This window comes from Eurosta solidaginis, chromosome 1 (genome assembly GCF_040869045.1).
Source record: "Eurosta solidaginis isolate ZX-2024a chromosome 1, ASM4086904v1, whole genome shotgun sequence".
Taxonomy (NCBI): domain Eukaryota; kingdom Metazoa; phylum Arthropoda; class Insecta; order Diptera; family Tephritidae; genus Eurosta; species Eurosta solidaginis.
In genome coordinates this window covers 24,770,769-24,794,096 of record NC_090319.1, presented here as the reverse complement: position 1 = coordinate 24,794,096, position 23,328 = coordinate 24,770,769, and the positions used below count along the sequence as shown (strand labels likewise).

Here is a 23,328-nt window from a genome sequence, read left to right as displayed (position 1 = left end):
GAAGAGAGACCAAGTGATTAGTTTGTATGCCATTCTGCACATTCCACCTTAAGACCTGATAGCAAGGAACATAGCGTCAACAACTGCATCCAGGCTCGGTGCCTCGGGGCAGCTTGAGCGCCGACCATACGGCTATAGTAGTATAGCGTCATTAATCACAAAGCGAACAGACTACCTGATTCCCTATCTGCGCTTCGAGGGAGATCTTAAGGCCACAATAGAGGTGGACGGTTGGCGCAAGGAGCTCAAATGGCGCTCCAGGCGATACATGTGTACACGGATGGTTCCAAAGTAGTTGAAGGAATAGGGTCTGCGGTATCCTGTGCTGTTCCGGAAATAAACAGATCCTACAGGCTGCCGGATTACTCTAGCGTTTTCCAAGCGGAAATATTAGCCGTAACCAAAGCAGTAGAAACCCAGGAAGACAATAGCTTAAGCTGCAACTGTCTGTGTTAACTTTTATATTGACAGTCAAGTAGCAATTAAGACAATAATCTCGCATAGCACAGCATCTAAATGCCTGTTAGAGTGTAAGCAGTCTCTAGAGAGAATTGAGACAGGGAGAAGCATACATCTATATTGGGTCCCAGAGCATATGGGAATAGATGGGAGGGAAAAAGCGGATGAACTAGCTAAAAAGGGCGCATCCATTGAAGCTCCCTTGGCGAGAGCTGCACATGATCGACCAAGCGGGAAAGGCGTGGTTTAAAGCGCGGGGCTGTAAAGTGTCGAAGATTATTTTAAGGTCTTACAACCTTAGACTAACAAAGTTGCTCCTATCATTAAAAAGAGAGGACTGTAGACTCATAACGGGTATTCTGACTGGACACTGCCTTCTGGCGTCACATGCCTTTAAATTAGGATTTGTCAGTGATAGCAGATGTAGGAAGTGCGGGCTGGAGGAGGAAACGAACGAGCACGTTCTGTGCTCTTTCCCTGCGCTTGCCAGGCTAAGACTCCAGCTATTAGGAGTAATACAGCGGTCAGATCTAGAAGCAGCAAGTGGCTTAAGTCCTTGGAAGCTTCTAGTATATGCCAAGAGGACGGAGTTATTTTATAACATACGTCCTTGTTTTTGATAGGGTTTGTTAGTTTGGTCGTTAAAACAAACTTCTGGTAAAACTACGGACTCATTGAATCTTTTTTTATTTCCTCATGGACCGGCCAGTTCAACCTAAACTAACCTTGTCCGAAAGGTTTCCGTATCTTCAATCGCCAATCCAATAATAATTGAAGCAATCGTGTCTTTTTGCTTCCATGAGGGATCTCGAGATTCACGAACAGGACCTTCAATGACATCCCAAACCTTTTCCGTCTTCATAATAAGCTGCATTCTATATTTTCGGCAGCTCGCATTTATCGCGATACAATTTCGTAACGCCAACCTTAGATCAGCCATATCGTAAAGTGTCAATAAAATTACCGAACAAACCAATTACAAATGTAAAAAATTTCACAATTCTCTATTTTGTAATCAAATTCAAAAATTTTCAGTTTTATAATAAAGTTTCTGACAATTACAAATGACAACTAAATGTTTATAACATACAAGAAGTATATGCAAATGTAAAGTAGATATTATTCAAAACTATTTAACACTTAACACGTTTCCTCTCTTCCTTACTGAGGTGCTGCAGCTTGTGGGATTCCATAATTTCTGCAAAACGTGTGACGGATCTTGTAGAGTTTCCCTACGTCAATCCCTTTCGCCGTTAAAGCAGCCGTGTACGCGTTTTCAATAGTATCCAATGGATGAGGCTGTCGTGTATAAACCCAAACGAGTTCTAAATTTTGGAAGAGAAAATAATGTTATAAATATATTTATATGTGATTTTTGAATGGCATTTAAAATTGTGACAACGTTCGTCCATTTGTGCAGCATTCCTCAAATTTTATTAAAGGTATAAATGGATTGTTGAACTCTAATCCATTATATAGACTCTTGGTTCAGGCACTATGTTGAAGATAAGTGTGTGAATGATTTACCCACATCCCTTTTGGAATTTGGTTTGTTAACGAAATTATTACGATGTTCAGTGTCATTGTTTTTTCTGCATTCCAATATTTTGTAGAAAAAATAGCTAAAACATATTGCAAATACATAATACACGAAGCCCAACAATACAGCTGTCTTTTGCTTAATGTTAATTTGAGAGTTGGTGAAAATCTCATATTAAAAACTTGCCTACCAATTGTTGTTTGAGTTTCTTTTTAGAGCTAACGTATCAGGTTTGAGAACAAGGCTAACGTTAATTGACATGATGAATGAACAATGCAGAGAATCAAATTGGGAACCAAATTTTTCTACAACTTTTGAGAATTTTTGTTTTGTTCCTTTCTCGGAAAAATTGCCAATTGAAACTTATTGTAATAGTATTTGCGCAATTTTTCTTTTCTCTGCTATGCTAACGAAGGCTTCCACAAAATAAATTAAAAGCCCTATTCTATGCACTTAGACAAATTCACCATCTTGCTTATTTGTCAAGTTTGACAATTTATCAAGTAGATAATTGCTAATAAATAAATAAATCTTAATATATAAAAAACACGTGTCACACAATTGAGGCCAATGGACTCCTAAACTACTGAACCGATTTTGAATTTGTTTTGCACCCCGTGTGTAGTTTGATCTAACTTGAAATATAGGATAGGTGACTGTGTGACTAGGGTCTCGAGATATAGGCCAAAACGTGGACTCGGGTACGCCTAGATTGTGTTTATAGAATGTTGATATCAAATGAAATCTGTTGATGAGTGCTTTATTAGAGGTTAATTTTAATACCCCTGGGTGACTAGGGTCTCGAGCTATAGGCCAAAAAGTGGACCAGGGTACCCCTAGAAAGTGTTTATAGAATATTGATATCAAATGAAAGCTGTTGATGAGTGCTTCAGTAGAGGGTAATTTTCATACCCCTGCGTGACTAGGGTCTCGCGATATAGGCCAAAACGTGGACCCGGGTACCCCTAGAGTGTGTTTATAGAATATGGATATCAAATGAAAGCTGTTGATGAGTGCTTTAGTAGAGGGTAATTTGCATACCCCTGGGTGACTCGGGTCTCGAGATATAGGCCAAAACGTGGACCTGGGTACCCCTAGAATGTGTGTATAGAATATGGATATCAAATGAAAGCTTTTGATGAGTGCTTTAGTAGGGGGTAATTTTCATACTCCGGGTAAAAATCCAGAGTTTTATAAATGGCATACGGGACGTAGAAACGAAGCGGGCGACATATGCAAACCCAAAACCCACATTCGCAGAAACGGTATCCCATGCACTGACTCAAGAAACAGCGTCGCTTTTGAGTAAGCTCGCATACAAAGCTCATCGCTTGGAAGTGGAAAGGCCAGACTGGGTAGACACAATTTTGGAAGCATTAAAGGGTACGCAGCAGAAGAATAATGATGCAATCAAATGCTTTAAGTGTAGAAAGCCAGGGCACATTGCGCGTTATTGCAACACCAACCCTAACAGTTCCAACAATGTGGGTGGTGGTAAACGCAGAGCTGAAGGAGATGAGCAGATCTCCAAGACCAATCAATCGTTAAACTAAAGCGAGTCAGCCGCAAGGGGCGATAGCTAGCTCCCTCAATTGAATGGAAGAAGGTCAAACAATCTTACTATCGGAGGTCATGTGGATGGAAAGGAACGTTTACTGACTGTAGATATGGGTGCATCTCATTCCATCATTCGAGTAGATTTAGTCAACAAGAAGATAAGACCATTGCATGGAGCAAGATTGCGTACAGCCACTGGAGAAGATAGCACGGTTCTAGGATAAGTAGCATGTGAAGTCGCCATTGGGAACGTCATGGTAGTACACAATTTTATAGTGGCAGAGATTGTTGATGAAATCATAATTGGAGTGGACTTTTTAATCGACCAGGGCATCAAGATCGACATGCAAAGCAAGACGATGCGATATAAGAACATGGATGTACCACTTAATTTCGGCTACGAGAGAGGCTACAGCAGTAAACGAGTGCTGGTGGAAGAGAGTCAGCAAATACCACCAAAATCAGAAGCAGTCATCTGGGCAAAGGTTGATGGAGATTGTGGGACAAATAAATTGTGGGTTGTCGAAGCAGCAAACAAATCAGCACCGCACATACTTGTAGGAAAGACCCTGGCTATGACAAAACAAGATGGACGTATTCCGGTAAGAGTAGTCAATGAGTTCAAGTCACCACTAAAACTGACCAAAGGAGCTATTTTGGGAAGATGCCAAGAGGCTGAAGAAGTTATTAACTGTGAACAGCTCCAGGAACACGTTTTATCTAGTAATACTGATCTTTCAAATGACATCACGGCATGGACGGAGGGGCTAGAGGAAGATTATCAGAGTAAGGCAAAGCAACTGATTCTAAAGTACGCAAACATATTTGAACAGGATGGTTCCAAATCAAGAAGCGGAAACAGTAGCAGAAGTGTTTATAAACAATTGGGTTGCAAGGTATGGTGTACCAATGGAGTTACATTCTGACCAAGGCAGGAATTTCGAATCAGCTGTGTTCCAAGAAATGTGCAAGAAGTTAGGCATTCGAAAAACACGGACAACTGCATTGCATCCTCAGTCCGATGGTATGGTGGAACGGTTCAATAGAACATTGGAGGAGCATTTAAGGAAAGTAGTAGACAAGTACCATAAGGATTGGGATACACACATATAATTATTCTTGATGGCCTACCGATCGGCAGTACATGAGACAACGGGCCAAATTCCCGCAAAGGTAATTTTTGGCAATGACCTTCGACTGCCAGCTGATTTGAAGTATGGGATAGATGCCGATGCGGAGAGAAATGTCAAGAAATCCACTAGTGTTTTGGAAGAAGAGCTGAGAGAGATACACGATCTGGTAAGGCAACGAGCAAAGGTAATGAGTGACAAGATGAAAGCGAGGTACGATAAAGCAATTAATTCGGAAGGGTTTCAGGAAGGAGATTTAGTGCTGTTATACAACCCACAACGAAAAAAAGGTTTGTCCCCGAAATTGCAGTGTAATTGGGAAGGCCCATACAAAGTTGTAAAACGGATCAACGATGTAGTGTACCGCATACAAACCATTGTCAAACCACGAACCAAAATGAAAGTGGTTCACTTGGAGAGGCTAGCAGCGTTTAGATCGAGAGATTTGTCTGATCGGGACGATCAGACTTAGGTGGAAGGCAGTGTTACAAATATTTTTGAAAGTACTTTAATAAAGGCCATTTTGCATTATTAAATATTGGAGTTATTTATTCAACAGTTTAGTGATTCGAACTTAGCAGAAGGTTGCAAGTAAGAGGATTTGCAGTAAGTTCGTTACAATATGATGAAAAGCACAGGTCGTAGAGCTTTTTAGAGTTGTCAACTTATGCACAAAATAGAAATGTTTGTCAACTTGATAGAAATCGTGTTACTTGTCAACTTATTGACAATTTGTCAAGTGCATAGAATAACGCTGTTAGTTTTTATTACCTATATATCAGTTTGATCATTGATTGCAATGAGAAATTGTAAGTAGTTTGCCAAATTAATAAAAATCTATTTGATAAATATAAGTAGCCATAAAGGAGTAAAAAAATTTAAGAACTTATAAAACTATTACAAGAAAAATAGAAAAGGTTTTGATAAAAACTTGATTTAATTAAAACTAGTACAGATATTTGATACAAAAAAATTCGAAAAACAACTTTTTTATTTAGAAGTAGTAAAATAAATAAACAAATAATTTTTTTGGAAATAATTAGTAAACACAAGTAAGAAAGTCTAAGTTCGGGTGAAACCGAACATTACATACTCAGCTGTACACTTTAAATGCTGTTGTTGTTTGTTTTGTGTGCTTAATAGTGTTACAAGGCTGCATGTGTTGTGTACATATGGTTCTATTCTGAACTAATACTTCCCGAAACATAGAAAATTGCGTAGTCATAAAAGAGGCGTTGCCACGCCCATTTTTTAAATTTTAAGTTTTTCCTATTTATTGTTAGAAATCCGCTTGGGAAATGAAATACCATTGCTATAAAGCTCTTTTTTGCAAATATATAGCTTATTTTATTCGTCCACGAACCTTTTAAAAATCTTTTATATAAAAGTGGGCGTGGTCCTTTACCGATTTCGTTAATTTTTCTATAAAAAACATTTTTGATTTATGATTAATATTTGTAAAATTGATTTTATCACAATTTGGCGGTGCCACGCCCATTATAAAAACGTTTTTAAAATTTGCACACGTCAAGTTCCAACATTCTAGGTGTATTATTTACGAAATAATCAGGATTTTTGTGTTTTCCAAAATGTTATATATATAGAAAGTGGGCGTGGTTATCATCCGATGTCGCACATTTTCAATACCAATCTATTCTGGGTCCAGATATGCTCGTGTACCAAATTTGGTGAAGATATCTCAATATTTACTCAAGTTATCGTGTTAACGCATCGACGGACGGACGGGCGGACATGTCTCAATCACATTTTTTTCGACACTGATGATTTTGATACGAGTATACGGAAGTCTATATCTATCTCGGTTCCTTTATAACTGTACAACCAGCCGTTATCCAATCAAAGTTATAATACCCTGTGAACAAGTACAGCTGAGTATGAAAACTAAGTAATTTTTTGAAATGAGTATAAAAAATAAAAACAAGTAATTAGTAACAAGAACAAAAAAATTCATAAAATTTGTGAAAATGTAACAAAGTAGACACCTTGATTTCATTAAAATTAGTAAAGAATATTGGTAAAAAAAAAATTTATTTAAAAGAAGAAAGAAATACATACGTAATTGAGAAAAAAACTTATAAAAATAAAAATAATTAGTAAAAAACGGCACTAGGGGCTCATTCATCCTATTTGACGTCCTCACGGATCGGCCAGATCAACTATACATTGCGATACATTTTTAAATACATGTCCTGTATGTGAGAGAGTCGTATTAGCGTGTGCTCCTATATCTTCTTTACTGCCTTTATGGCATAGAGAATGAGAATAAGTTGGCGGAAATAATTTTTAGTAAAATAAGAATTGTACAACTGATTTTCCACCAATAAGAAAACCGCTTCTATTTATATTTATATCGCTCAAATGATCTTGCAGACCATTCGCTTTCGGTGACGAACATGCTTGATAGGGACCTGGTCCGGCGGCGTTCGGACACAGAAAAATATCGGAATGCTTAGTCAAATCAAAAATTACTAACCGGCGTGCTCTGACTCCTCTTCAAAATTCTGGCAGGCATAGATGATAAGTGTGTCACAATCAAGAGTTAGAACTTTGTACCTAAGGTTCTCCCAATCAATCGCTTCTGCTCCGGGATTAGCTGCAAAATATAAGTAAAAGTTATAGTTTAAATTTCTTAGAAAGATATGATTATAATAACATACCTGTTGGCCAATATTTAATTCGAAATTGTCCTTCCCAACGCGAAGGGAATTTAAGTGATCCGATGTTAGCAATTGAGGTCCGGCTAGTAATTGAGAAAAAAAAGTGTTAAGCTGCTGTGTATATTTTCAAAGTAAACAACAAAAAGAGTATGTGAACGCTACTGCGAGTTTAAAGAGGAAGTGAGACGCCTTTGCAGGAGGAAGAAAGTATAGGCAGAAAGGCATGAGTCCGAGGAGCATGAGCTGTTAATCACCACGAATGACGCCTGCAAATTTTAGCAAAAAAATTCGACGACAGACGAAAAGTTCTTAGTCCGTGGTAAAATACTGCCAGAATGAGAACGGTTACCTTTTAACCGATGTTCAGAGAGCACTTAGATTATGCAGGGAACACTTCTCTAACCTTCCAAATGGAGACAGCGATGTACATGTCGCCCAACTTTGAGCCCGCAATCGATAAACTTATGTTCCTCCACCCGACGATGATGAAATCAGATTTTCAATAACCAGATTAAAAAATAACAACACCTCGGACGATAAGTGACGTAGTGAGGTTTTCTTGCGCCCGGGAAAATATTTTTTTGGTTGCCCAAAAAGCTGACGTTGAGCAACACCATCAGCTCAGTCAGAATTGGGAAAACCCTCTTCGATTCGTTTGAAACTAAACGAGGTTTCAGACAGGGTGACCCCCTATCGTGCGATTTCTTTAATTCGTTGCTGGAGAAAATTCTACTAGCTGCAGAACATAACTGCTCTGGAAAAATATTCTATAAAAACGTGCAATTATTGGTATATGCTGATGACATTGATATCATCGGCCTAAATACCGCGCCGTTAGTTCTGCTTACTCCAAACTTGAAAAAGAAACGGTAAAGATGGGTGTGATGGTGAATGAGAACAAAACGAAGTACCTTTTGTCATCGAGCAAAAAGTCAGCGCATATGCGCCTTGGCAACCACGCTACTGTTGCCAGTCGTAATTTCGACATAGTAAAAGACTTCGTTTATTTGGGAACCAGAATCAACACTAGCAACAACATCAGCTCCGAAATGAGGCGAAGAATCACTCTAATGCTACTTTTAACTAGGTAGGCAATTGAAAAGTAAAGTCCTCTCTCGGCAAATGAAAATCAAACTCTACAAGTCACTTATCGTACCAGTCCTGCTATATGGAGATGAAGCGGTTCTGGGAGTGTTCGAGAGAAAAGTTCTTCGAAAGATTTATGGACCTCTACGCGTTTGCGATGGCAAGTACCGAAGAAGATTTAACGATGAGCTGTACGAGCTCTGCGCAGATATCAACATAGTTCAGCGAATTAAAACGAAGCGGCTGCGCTGGTTAGGCCATGTTATGCGAATGAAAGATGACGCTCCGGCCAAGAAAGTGTTTCTATCGGAACCAGCCTATGGAAGCAGAGGTAGAGGGCGGCCCCCATTCCACTTTAAGTATCAGATGGAAAACAATTTAAACTCCCTTGGTGTGACCAATTGGCGACGGTTGGCAGAGAGGAGAAGCGACTGGCGCACCTTGTTGGACGCCCATAAACGTTTTAACGGTTAAGCGCCAATTAATTAAGTAAAGTAAGTCGTGTAAATCTTGTACGTATTTCTTTTTGGAGACGATCGAGAACACTTTTGATTACGCGAGAAATTTCACATTCTGCGGAAAGACCAACATCTCTAGCCGATTCTTCAGGCATTTTGCGGCACCTTCTTACACGTTTTACTATATCAATATCGCATTTTTCAAAAAGAGACTTCGTTTTTTCTATTACTTCTTCACAGAAAGTGTCTCGAATTTCGGATAGTTCAGTCGCTAATGATTAAGAGCATGATACGCTTCTCTAAAATTCATCCCCGGATCTTTTAATCTGAGCTGCACACGATCAATCCTCCTTAAGATTTCATACCAGAAACCAACTAATGTTATGAAACTAAAATTTAGTATATTTTGGAAAGGATTGTAGCTTCGCTTCTGGTGTCACTTGTTATATGCTAATCTGCAAATTATTCTATGTGTTCTACTACATTATCTAGCCCATCGACGATAACGCTAAACGCTTGTATTCTGGCGCTGCATCGTGTATCAGATTCACGTTTGACATCTTAACGTAGAACATGAGAAAAAACATATATGCTTTCAATTATTCCACAACCTGTCGCAAGTTTTCCGGATATATGTATGCATTTTTTAGTATAGAAAATTTTTTCCAGAAATCAGTTATAATAAAAATACAAATTATCCAGGAAGTTCTGCTTTGCGAACCCTTTGGCGCCCCCTGTGTGTAGCGCCCGGTGCAAATGCTCTCCTTTCCTGCCCCCACTTTCCACTTGTAGAACTCATTCGTAGCGAGGATGTGTTTTCAAATACCACTAAATTAGATCATCGATATATCCTCCGGAGATCTGACTAAACTGAGAACAAAATACCATAACCTAGCGGCGAACCCTTAAAGAATGTATCGACAACATGATTTAATATCATCGTCTTCAATGCAGCTTCAACACGAAGAGGTTTTGAGTATTCGTCAGATCCCTAATGAATATTATCGGAAACCTAATCACCAGGGCTGCTTGAGCCTTGTTGAGAGCAATAATTAAGGCAGACCAGTTCTCCAGTCCAATGTTTACTTGACTGATTTGTGGCTCAATTTTTAATTTTACAAGAAATTTACCCCTAACCAGCATGTCTAGGTCATCTACATATGCAGGCAAACACTTGGCAGCAATTGTTTTTAAGGTTGCAGTGTAGAGCATACTGAACTCAGCTCTCACCCCCCTACGCGGCGCAATGAAAATTGTTTGATCGAATTCGGGCCATATCTATATCATAATCACATCATAATATTGTGGCGATTTTTAGCATCACTAAGCTGTTAGTAAATAAAGCCTCAACAACAGTAAAGCAAGCTGCCACTCTGTGTACCCGAACACACCAATTTATTCCATTTACACACGTACATAAAAGGCGACGACGCACACAGATGTAGTCATCGCCGAAGTAGTTACTCACACATACACGCATATGGCCAGTAGAAAGGCATTAACAACAAATACACATGTATATAGGTGGTAACTAACCAGGAGATCCAACATTTCTAGAAGGTGGAACGTCTAGACCTTTGGAGAAATATGCGGACGAGACAACAGAGAGTATAAAAGCAGCGCAAGTTGAGGAATGTGTAATCAGTTTGATTTAAATACGCTTTTGTTAAGTAAGTGATATTGAAGTACAATTATACTACACCCAAAGAAATCTAAATAAAGACCAGTTTGCAATACTGAAAATTGGAGTGAACTATTCAACAGTTTACCCATTCGAACTTTAGCAGAAGGTTTGGAATAAGCGGAATTTCACCGAAATTCGATACAATTGGTGTCAGAAGCGGAATTTATTTATTTATTTATTAAGTTAGCGAACACAAAAGTCTTACAGACTACCAATGCAAAAATTATACAGCATACTATTAACAAAATTCTTATAGGCTACTAACAATTTTCATAAAATTAAAAAACAGACTACAATTAATAAATACAAAAAGTTAACAAGTCAGTGAAAAACTAGCACTTACAGACTAATATAAAACTATAGATAACTAAAAAACACACTTTAATATATTAATAAAAACATTCTTCGACAAAGAGAAATCAAGCTCGATAAAATATGAGATCTTAAAAATTTCACTCATAGCGCGGGTAATTAGGGCATTTCTCGCATAATTCGTTTACTATTAATGCCATAAAAAGGGTAAAAGCTTCTAAGTTCTCTTCTGGGAACATTAAAATTTATTTACTCAAGAAGAGCAGCACAATCTGTATCCCCATGGATGATGCAATATAAAAGTTCAAAGAAAGAATAGACATTCTCGCTACTAAAGGTTTAAGATTTAAAAGAAATAAATGTGCATTATATGAGGCTAGTAAATCTAAGCGACCGCAGACAGTATTTAAGAAAAACTTTTTGAACTCGCTCAACCCTGTTAATTTCAAATTGTTGTAACGGTCGCCAAAATGATAGTGGCATACTCGAGATGAGATCGTACAAATGAATTGTAGAGCAATTTAAGTGTATACGGGTCAGAGAACTCAGAACTATTACGCCGAATAAAACCAAGCATTGCATACGATTTGGCTATGATAAAGTTTACATGGCTGTTAAAAGAAAATTTGGTATCATAAACCACACCAAGGTCCTTGATTTTACCAACAGTCTGCAGAGGATTGTTATCAATGGTATATGAACTATTAAACTTAAAGCGCAATTTAGAGTAGGTTACGTGAAAGCATTTACTGATATTTAAAGAGAGGTGCGATCTAAACGCACCAGGAATACAACCTATTAATTTCACACTGAAGTTCGAAAATATCACGCCAAGACTTTATAAAGGAGAAAATTTTAAGGTCATCAGCATACAAGAGAAACCTAGCATACGACAAGAAAGCGCTGATGTCGTTGATAACACTGGTTTACAGCCAAAATGCACCAGAGACGCCATTATGAAATTCTTATGTAAAATCTACCCCCGATTTCGAAAATCAAGGTTATTTTTAATTCTATGGTAACGTTTTTGAGATATTTACGAATAACTTTTTTTTCCAAAACAAAAAAAAATAAGGTTCACTTAATAATATATATCTCAAGAACAAATTGAGCAATTCCAAAACGGTTTGAAACTTTTAAAAGCTAATAAAATTTGCTATAAACCGTGCATACAACATTGTTTGCTAGGCCCTGCAGATTCAAAGATAAGGAACAATCATTACGGATTTTTCCATTTTTTGTTTTCTAAAAATATAAAAAAAATTGCACTTTGCGAGGAAGGATCTCGAAAACTTTTTATTTTATTACAGATTTTTTTTTTCTCTCTTAGTTCTGTTTTATTACAAAAAAAATAAGCTTTCATTCAACAAAATCGATGGAGGAGTACAAAAGTTATAAGCATTCGTGTAAATATTCCCATTTAATACTTAAGTAACCCACAGATTTTTTTGTTTTTTCTCTAAGCTCTGTTTTATTACAAAAAAATAAGCTTTCATTCAACAAAATCGATGGACTAATACAAAAGTTATAAGCATTCAAGTAAATATATCGATTTAATACTTAAGTACCTTACTGGTACATATGTGTAAATATTCGCTAACTGATTCGCTAACTAACTGATATGGGAATACTAACACATATGTACCAGTAGGGTACTTAAGTATTAAATGGATATATTTACTTGAATGCTCATAACTTTTGCATTAGTTCATCGATTTTGTTGAATGGCAGCTTATTTTTATTGCAATAAAACACAGCTTAGAGAGAAAAAACAAATCTGCAAATAAATAAAAAGTTTTCGAAGTCCTTCCTCGCAAAGTACACATTTTTTTTAATTTTTACCAAAAAAATGGAAAAATCCGTAATTATTGTTCGTTATCTTCGAATCTGCAGGGCCTAGCAAAAAGTGTTGTATGCGCAGTTTATAGCAAATTTTATTACCTTTTAAAAGCTTTACACCGTTTTGGAATTGCTAAATTCGTTCTTGAGACATATATGATTAAATGGACCCAATTTTTTTTTTTTTTTTTTTTTGGAAAAAACCGTTATTCGTAAATATCTCAAAACCATAAAATTAAAAATAACCTTGATTTTCGAAACCAGGGAGTGATTTTACATAGGAATTTCGTAATGGCGTCTCTGGTGCAGAAAAAAAATTGGAATTTGTGATCCAGTGTAACAAGACAAAGACAAAGGGTCCAAGAATACTGCCTTGCGGAACGCCGGAAGTCGCAAGGTATGGATCGGATGATACACCATCAGTACAGACAATACACCATCTGTTAATTAAATATGATTTTAGCCACTGCAGAAAAATTTAGTGAAAACCGAGACAGGAAAGTTTATGAAAAATGATCTCATGTGATACCTTATCGAAAACTTTGGAGAAGTCAGTATAAATACAATCCACCTGGTATCCAGATGCAAATTCAGATATACAATACTCACTAAACACCACTAGATTGGTGACCGTCGAACGTCCCGCAACAAAACCATGCTACTTGGCCAAATTAGGCTCTTCACTGAAAAGTATAACTTGTCTTTTACAACACATTCAAATAACTTCGAAACAGTAGTGAGCATTGATATAGGTCTGTAGTTACAGACATCACTCTTATTTCCAGATTTGTAGATAGGAGTATTCGATGCAAGTTTCCAAGCATCAATAAACTCCCCGCACTAAAGTGACATATTAAAGAGGATCTCAAGAGGCAAAACTAAGGCCGGACAACCTTTAATCAAGGCACTTTAGAGACCATCAGAATCGGTCTTGGCCGATTGCTTTAATTTACTAATAACACTTGAGATATCGTCACATGAAAGTGACATTGAACCGAAATCCAGAGAAGAATTTAAATCAGAAAGAAGGGGCATCATTATAGGATGCAAAATTAGCACTAAAAAGTCCGCAAACAGGTTCACTACCGCACTAGGATTTGTAGCTACATAATCTTGGTAAAAGACAGAAGCAGGAACCGAGGAGCAGGCCCTTTTAGATTTAATAAAATTCCAAAATATTTTAGGATTGGACTTAATGTTTGTCTCAAAGCAAAGAATATAGTTTTTGCAAAGAAACTTATCCAGACAATTAAACTCCTTTAGATACTGCTGATTTTTCTCGTAAAGAACAGGTTCTTGGTCTGACTAAAGTTTTTGTAGTATTTGTTTCGCAAATCCCTTAATTTTTTTAAACCCTTTGTTAAAGACTAGAACATGCCTTAAACATAGGTCAAAAAGCGTTGATCTAAATATTTCATAGCAAATGCTAACATCTTAGGGGGAAAAAAGATCAGCCCAGTTAATTTCCGAGAACATGGTTAAGTATAGACACATCGCACCGTACAAAATTAAAAGCGATATCATCATCGGCCACCGTGGTGTGATGGTAGCGTGCTCCGCCTATCACACCGTATGCCCTGGGTTCAACTCCCGGGCAAAGCAACATCAAAATTTTAGAAATAAGGTTTTTCAATTAGAAGAAAATTTTTCTAAGCGGGGTCGCCCCTCGGCAGTGTTTGGCAAGCGCTCCGGGTGTATTTTCTGCCATGAAAAGCTCTCAGTGAAAACTCATCTGCCTTGCAGATGCCGTTCGGAGTCGGCATAAAACATGTAGGTCCCGTCCGGCCAATTTGTAGGGAAAATCAAGAGGAGCACGACGCAAATTGGAAGAGAAGCTCGGCCTTAGATCTCTTCGGAGGTTATCGCGCCTTACATTTATTTATTTATTTATCATCATTTACAGAGGGTACACAAAACTCATAAAACTCAAGTTTAAGAATAATAGTAGTATGATGCATATCCGACGGAGCAAATGGTGCATGGCATTCGGATATGTTAAAATTAATATTATCACTGAGGAATATAAGATCTAATATTCTGTCAAGCCTGTTAGTGAAGTTATTGATTTGCAGTAAGTTTAAGCTTAGCATGTTATCTAAAAAATAAGTCCAAAAAGACTTCGATATATTATTTGGCATGAGGCCCGAGCCACAGAAACCCTGAGACCAAGTGACATCACTTAGATTAAAGTCACCTAAAATACATACATGATTATCACCAAGGTTATTAAGAACTACAGACGAAATATTGTCAGCATGAGCTTTATAAAGATCTTCAGAACTATTCGGCGGAATATAAGATGCCATCACGAATAGAGAGTCGGAGTACGTAGAGCCACATTAACACAGAGCTGGTCAAGTAGCGAATCATTATTATCCAGCTGAATTAGGGAAGCATTATACTTGCGTTGAACTGCAATAAGTACACCTCCACCTCGCGAACGCCCAGTTTTTCCTGCATCCCTGTCTTTACGGAAAACGACAAACAAATTGGGATTGAAGAATTCGCCCACAAAAAAATCTGGAGTCAACCAAGTTTCAACAATGACAACGATATCGTCAGAGAGGATAGATAGAATAAGAGACGTCATTTCAATTTTTATTTGTAATGTACCTGATTGGCGGGTATTAGGAAATTGGATTCTACCTCGCTTTAAGAAGTTTATATTAATATATATTGTGATTGTTGGAAAGAGGATGAATTGCTTAATTAATACGATTCTTTAAAACAATCAAAAATACCTCATGAAAATGTGTAGAAGCAATTTAAAATTATCCCTCAAATGGGACATTACAAATAAATTTCGCAAAAAGTATGAAATGACGTCTCTTATTCTATCTATCCTCTCTGGTTGATGCCAAATTCCAACGAAGTTGAATTTGAAGTCGAACACGTAGCAGTGCTAAAAATAAGTGCGCCATCATATATCGTCGTTACAATGCCAAAGTCACGAATGTGCTATTTTTGTTCAAACGAAATATTATCGATGCCTTACTTTCTCAACCTTGTATCTTAAATAAAGTTACTCTCGTTTTTTATATAAAAATTTTAATGCAATTATTAACACATGAATTATAGCTATGTGGACAAGTAAAAATTATATACTTATCTATGCTAGTTTACGCATAAAACGAATTTTTTAAGATACGAGTTTTCTGCATTAACAACGATAATTTCATTTTTGAAACTTGATTTATAAGTTACTCGTTTGCTGCACTTGGCTGCGATAATCTGGATTGGTTTATAACCATGTTAAAATCAGCTGGCACATAAAGTTCTCTTCCTTTCTTCTACCGTTCTATGGAGGCATGTACAGAATCGCACTCCATTTGAATGTGGCCAACTACAGGTATTTTTGTTGAATTTATGCATGTTGAGTTATAGTATACTGTTGCAAGGCATTCGAGAGTGTCGCGTTTCGATTTTGGGCAAAGCACACATCACTGTAAATTATTATCGGGTTTGATTTGTCTTCCAATTTCTTTAAAAAGTCAAACAAACAAGAAGTAAACACATTAGAGTCCATACCACATTCGGCTTCATGCCGGACATAGCAATTAACATTTTTGTCAAATTCTTTATAAATTGTGAATTGGTGCACACACAGTTTTGTTTTGAAGTAGTTTGCTTCAGTTGAAAGAAGAGGAATTGTTTGCACTGCTTGCAAACCTACCGTGAACATTTGGATATCACCTTTACAACAAAGTTCCTTGTCTTTGGATTTCTCTTTCATAGCACGCTCCTTATTTTTTATATGAATCTGATATTCAAATTCTGGAACACTTTTATTCTTGTACGCAAAACAGATATCACCTTGGTCTTTCTGGGCATGTATGGATATACTAATATAAGCTTTGTGTACAGCGCCTAAAATGCATTTGTACTTTGCCTTTTCAGTCTCATAGCAACATTACTATCTTTCAAATATTTTTCAAAATCTTTGTACACTTCTGCCCAAGTTTTGTACTGAACGTCGACATATTATCTACTTGTACTTTGTCGGCAATAGTGTGATGGCATTTTAGGCAAATTCTGTGGAAAACAGTTCACATGATTTACTTCGGCAATGTTTCTTTTGCTTTTTCGATTTACTGTTTCACTTTTCTTTACCAAGCCAATGTCGCTTGTACGTAGATTGGCAGTAATCCATTTGGACACGCTCCGCTCACCAAGAGTTCTTTCTGTTCTTATGTCCATTATCCCAGTTTCTTTTTTGCTGCTCTTAATCGATGCATACTGCCGACCACACATTCGCTTTAGTTTTTGACGGTTTCTAGTCCAGTTTTTCATATCTCCCTGGCCTTTCCGTGCTCTTTTTACTGTGATGACTCCAGAGGATTCATTCAACAATACTGAAGAAGATTCATTCTTAGATAGATCTGAATCAGTGCTGGGATGATACTCGCTTTCACTTGCGGAAAATTCGGATTCTGAGAAAAAGCCAGAGTTATCAGAGTCCACTGAGAGAAAATCTCCTGTTTTTTCATCCAAAATTACGTTTCCTTTCTGTTGTGTTTCAGGTTCGTGGCATTGATTCCTCATAACAATATTACCTGTTTCAACATCAAGAACGGCGGTTGTATTTTCATTCATATTAAGTACAGCTTGAGTAAAATTTAAATTCGCTTAAAACTAACACTTCTTCACACATTCCTTTTGTGGAATTTTTATAATTGTTTTTGTTTTTATCGGCCTATTGATAAATCATTCAAGGTTCGAATATACAATTTTTCAAATTTAGAAAAATTAAAAAATAACAATAATTATCATTAGAAAAAAATTATTGTTCTGGCCTTGAGCCCGATTCGAACCTTGAATGAATTTTTATAATAATAAAAAAAATTCCTCAGAAATAAATATTCAGCAAGCAAAATATAACGAAAACCACTACAATGCAATGAATGAAATTAACTTCACAGTCATCTTACTACAAGTACTACAAGGTAAACGGTAAATTCTTGTTCGTTCTAGCGTCGCCGAACGGGACCACATACGTTAAGCTATTGCAAAAGAAAATAATAAGATACTTTTGGGGGATAACAAAACGATTAATACGTCTTTAAATATACATGTATATTAAGATAAGAGTTTGACGCAGTTATGAAAAAAACATTGATTGAGATACCAAGATATGTATTCCTATTTTTTTACGATAGACACAATCTATTGAGATAGCAATTTGTTGCAGTTATAGAACAGAAAAATAGGAATCGTTTGATATGAAAATCTCAAAATCGCATTTTTTTAAGATACGAGGTTGAGAAAGTAAGTCATCGATATATCAAACTTTGCAAAGCCAAAACGAATGTGCATTTTTTTGAAAAAATAAAAAATAAACATATTTCAATTAGCATTACTTAGTGGTTTACAAAAGTAAACCTCCCAATAGTGGTTGAAATATACAAAATTAAAACTCTGTTAATTAAATCTCTATTTTTAACAATTTCTTCAAGGTTTGAAATGCTTTTTTCACAAAACATCAAATAGGGACATTCGTGACTTTGGCACTGGACCGTCTTATACATAACATTTATATTACATTGTTTTATTAAAATTATATAAGCATGAAATGTACACACCCAGTGATGATAAAAGTACCAAATAAAAAATAAAAAAGTATTTAAAAACAGAATACATACATACTTTCGAAAATACTTTGAAATCGAAAGCTGACATTTTGGTATTATTAAGCGCTGTACGCAGATCAAAAGAAAAATTTTCCATTTTCTTGAGCATGAAAATAGCAGTAGGCACAAAATTTTGGCATTTCACGTTGCATGGCAATTTATACATGAATACCGCTTTTATAAAAATAAAACAAAATTTATGAAAATTTTTGATACCAAAAAGATACGAGGTCCTCGGTAGTGTAATTAGGCAGCATATATGAATGCAGCTGTTTCCTTACCATTACTACAGAAACCTTTCCTCCCGATGACAGCCACGGCTCCTGAATCAGCGCCAAGTCAAGCGCTCCTCAAGGGTTAGGAGCAGTTCGTTCGACGCCACTTTACTGTATTGGAAGTTTATCTGTAGGACTCGCAGCACCTTTGGGCTGTTTGTCCCCCTCCAGCATCTTCGTCGTGATGTCGTCGTCCTCCCCTTGCCATTTTGGTTTAGAGTATTCGAAGCCCCCCAGCCTCTGGTAACTGTTGTGCCGGGTGTGCGACTCGCAGAACCAATATCTTTATAGTATATAAGTAAATTATGCCAAGATTCAACTCCAGTAATGATATGGTGCAACAAAATACAAAAATAAAATAAAATTTCAAAATGGTAGTGGCTTCGCCCTTTTTCATTTAATTTGTCTAGGATACTTTTAACGCCATAAGTCGAACAAAAATTAACCAATCCTTTTGAAATTTGGTTGGGGCATAGATTTTATGATGTTAACTGTTTTCTGTGAAAACGGGCGAAATCGGTTGATGACACGCCCATTTTTTATACACAGTCGTTCGTCTGTCCTTCCGCATGGCCGTTAACACGATAACTTGAGCAAAAAGCGACATATCTTTAATGAACTTAGTTCACGTACTTACTTGAACTCACTTTATCTTGGTATGAAAAATGAACGAAATCCGACAATGACCACGCCCACTTTTTCGATATCGAAAATTACGAAAAATGAAAAAAATGCCATAATTCTATACATGAAACATGGTGAGGTAATTGGATTGGTTTATTGATGCGAAATATAACTTTAGAAAAAACTTTATAAAATGGTTGTGACACCTACCATATTAAGTAGAAGAAAATGAAAAAGTTCTGCAGGGCGAAATAAAAAACCCTTAAAATCTTGGCAGATATTACATATATAAATAAATTAGCGGTATCCAACAGATGATGTCCTGGGTCACCCTGGTCCACATTTTGGTCGATATCTGGAAAACGCCTTCACATATACAACTACCACCACTCCCTTTTAAAACTCTCATTAACACCTTTCATTTGATACCCATATCGTACAAACATATTCTAAAGTCACCCCTGGGCCACCTTTATGGCGATATCTCGAAAAGGCGAACACCTATAGAACGAAGGCCCACTCCCTTTTAAAAATACTCATTAACACCTTTCATTTGATACCCATATCGTACAAACAAAGTCTAGAGTCACCCCTGGTCCACTTTTATTGCGATACCTCGAAAAGGCGTCCACCTATAGAACTAAGGCCCCCTCCCTTTTAAAATACTCATTAACACCTTTCGTTTGATACCCATATTGCACAAACGAATTCTAGAGTCACCCCTGGTCCACCTTTATGGCGGTATCTCGAAACGGCGTCCACCTATGGAACTAAGGATTACTCCCTTTTAAAATACTCATTAGCACCTTTCTTTTGATACCCATATTGTACAAATAAATTCTAGGGTCACCCCTGCTCCACCTTTATGGCGATATCTCGAAACGGCGTCCACCTATGGAACTAACGATTACTCCCTTTTAAAATACTCATTAACACCTTTCTTTTGATACCCATATTGTACAAACAAATTCTAGGGTCACCCCTGGTCCACCTTTATGGCGATATCTCGAAACGGCGTCCACCTATGGAACTAAGGATTACTCGCTTTTAAAATACTCATTAACACCTTTCATTTGATACCCATAGCGTACAAACGCATTCTAGAGTCACCCCTGGTCCACCTTTATGGCGATATCTCGAAAAGGCGACCACTTATACAACAACCACCACTCCCTTTTAAAACCCTCATTAATACCTTTAATTTGATACCCATATCGTACAAACACATTCTAGAGTCACCCCTGGTCCACCTTTATGGCGATATTTCGAAACGGCGTCCACCTATAGAACTAAAGCCCTCTCCCTTTTAAAATACTCATTAACACCATTCGTTTGATGCCCATATTGTACAAAAAAATTCTAGGGTCACCCCTGGTCCACCTTTATGGCGATATCTCGAAACGGCGTCCACCTATGGAACTAAGGATTACTCGCTTTTAAAATACTCATTAACACCTTTCATTTGATACCCATATCGTACAAACAAAGTATAGTGTCACCCCTGGTCCACTTTTATTGCGATACCTCGAAAAGGCGTCCACCTATAGAACTAAGGCCCCCTCCCTTTTAAAATGCTCATTAACACCTTTCGTTTGATACCCAAAATGCACAAACGAATTCTAGAGTCACCCCTGGTCCACCTTTATGGCGGTATCTCGAAACGGCGTCCACCTATGGAACTAAGGATTACTCCCTTTTAAAATACTCATTAGCACCTTTCTTTTGATACCCATATTGTACAAACAAATTCTAGGGTCACCCCTGGTCCACCTTTATGGCGATATCTCGAAACGGCGTCCACCTATGGAACTAAGGATTACTCCCTTTTAAAATACTCATTAACACCTTTCTTTTGATACCCATATCGTACAAACGCATTCTAGAGTCACCCCTGGTCCACCTTTATGGCGATATCTCGAAAAGGCGACCACCTATACAACTACCACGACTCCCTTTTAAAACCCTCATTAATACCTTTAATTTCATACCCATATCGTACAAACAAATTCTAGGGTCACACCTGGTCCACCTTTATGGCGATATCTCGAAACGGCGTCCACCTGTGGAACTAAGCATCACTCCCTTTTAAAATACTCATTAACACCTTTCTTTTGATACCCATATCGTACAAACGCATTCTAGAGTCAACCTTGATCCACATTTATGGCTATATCCCTAAATGGCGTCCACCTATAGAACTATGGCCCACTCCCTCATAAAATACTCTTTAATGCCTTTCATTTGATACACATGTCATACAAACACATTCCAGGGTTTCCCTCGGTTCATTTTCCTACATGGTTATTTTCCCTTATGTTGTCACCATAGCTCTCAACTGAGTATGTAATGTTCGGTTACACCCGAACTTAACCTTCCTTACTTGTTGCTATTAATATTGGTATTCCTTTTGTCTTTGTGCGTACAGCATCGTGTAGAGTGCGTGTAATTATTTGATCACGAATCATCTCGTCCACGAAATTCTGAGAGCAATTCTCTGCAGAGCACACAAAATTACATCGTCTTGCTATTCCGCGGAGGTCAGCGACATATTCTCTACATGTTTGTATTGGTTTCATCTCACGTATAAAAAAATCATACCTAGCGGCGACAATGCGCCGTTTTGCTTCAAAATGTTGTTAGCTTTTCCGTTAGCTGTTTGTATGTTTGTTGGTGTAATTGTGCACTTCCGAAGTAGAGTTGTGCTTTTTCGTTCATTTCAGAGATTCGGTTCTTTCGTACGTTTTCTGATGAACGAACAAGTTGTTCTTTTTGTTCATCAACAAGTATAGATGGGGGTGTGTTTGCAGCAATGCTTTTGTGTAGGTATATTTAAATGTGTTATGAATAAATAAGTTAATATATATAAATGTGTATAATTAACTTCAAAAAAAGTTACAATTTTCGGAAGATCCAGGAAGTTGAAAGAGTAGAGACACAAATTGTAAATATGAACTTTTCAAGTTTAATAAATGTAATAATTAGTTTCTTACAAAAGATGTTTTTCATAAATAGTCCACACATATCTTTTTGTAGCAGTGCCACACATACATATTTTTAGTGTAAGTGGCATCATCGACATTCGTGTTCACTGTGAAATTCTACGTACATATGTATGTATGAATTTACAATGTTCGCGAACGAGAAGAGAGAAAGAACTAAAAGAACAAATAGAACCGAAATCGAAGATCTAGTTCACTTGAGAGACCCGGTCAATTGAACAAGTTCAGAACGAAACGACCGAAGAGATTTTTCAAAAGTTCGAAAATTTCCGTGCCTATCCAGGCAAGGAAAAACGTTTTTTGCTTTTTAGCGCAAGTTACATTATAAGCTCTGAAATGTTGTTGCAACTGTTTGGTGGTCTTTAGAAAAACTGTGAAACGGCGGCACTATCATTTGGCTGCTACCAGCTTGATTTTTGAGGATGGATTCCATGCAATCATTTTGTTGCTGCAATTCGAATTAACTTAGCGCATTATTTACTTCACCTCGTCGCCAGTGATAATTTTTCGACCCGAGGCGTAAGCATAAAAAAACTGAACTAACTAGAGTTGGCAAACATCCGTGTACCTGTGATTTTGTCACAGCTACTGAAATATCACAGTACACTTCAGCGACAGCTTACAAGGAATATTCGTGACTGATTGCCTTTGACAGCATTTATTTCCCGTTACCAATCACAGACTCAAACAATTTTATTTTCCGCCTTCGGATTATTGTTGTCGAGGTCAATACGCGTCTTTTGACACCTCTCTCGATATTTTTGGACGCGTATTAGCAGTGTCATGCTGTCGTATATAATCACCAAAACTGATCCTGTTGGCGTGTTATTTGTTTTTTTTTTTCAGTCACAGTCACGGTTGAAGGCCGCTGTTACTGAGAGGTCACAATCACAGATGACATTGTTCCTCAAAAATCACGGGATCGGCCAACATTAGAACTAAGTTTATTTAATTCTTTTAAGTTGACATCTCACACTAAGCTAAGTCAATCACGCAGGGGTGCATTCAAATAGAACAATTACATTTAGTACTTCGATTATTCAACTAATTCTATTCTTTG

General features: G+C 37.2%; 1 protein-coding gene across 1 annotated transcript in view; it reads right to left on the bottom strand.

Annotated features, from left to right (window-relative positions):
• Window positions 1-1,451: 1,451 nt before the first annotated feature.
• LOC137250424 (uncharacterized) overlaps window positions 1,452-23,328 on the bottom strand; it is a 68,793-nt gene continuing 46,916 nt past the window's right edge. The window contains exons 4-6 of the mRNA XM_067783202.1: window positions 7,365-7,447; window positions 7,181-7,300; window positions 1,452-1,784 (exon numbers count right to left, since the gene is read on the bottom strand). Coding sequence (XP_067639303.1) covers window positions 1,621-1,784; window positions 7,181-7,300; window positions 7,365-7,447 — 367 coding nt within the window. The 3' untranslated portion in view covers window positions 1,452-1,620. The remainder of the gene's footprint in view (window positions 1,785-7,180; window positions 7,301-7,364; window positions 7,448-23,328) is intronic.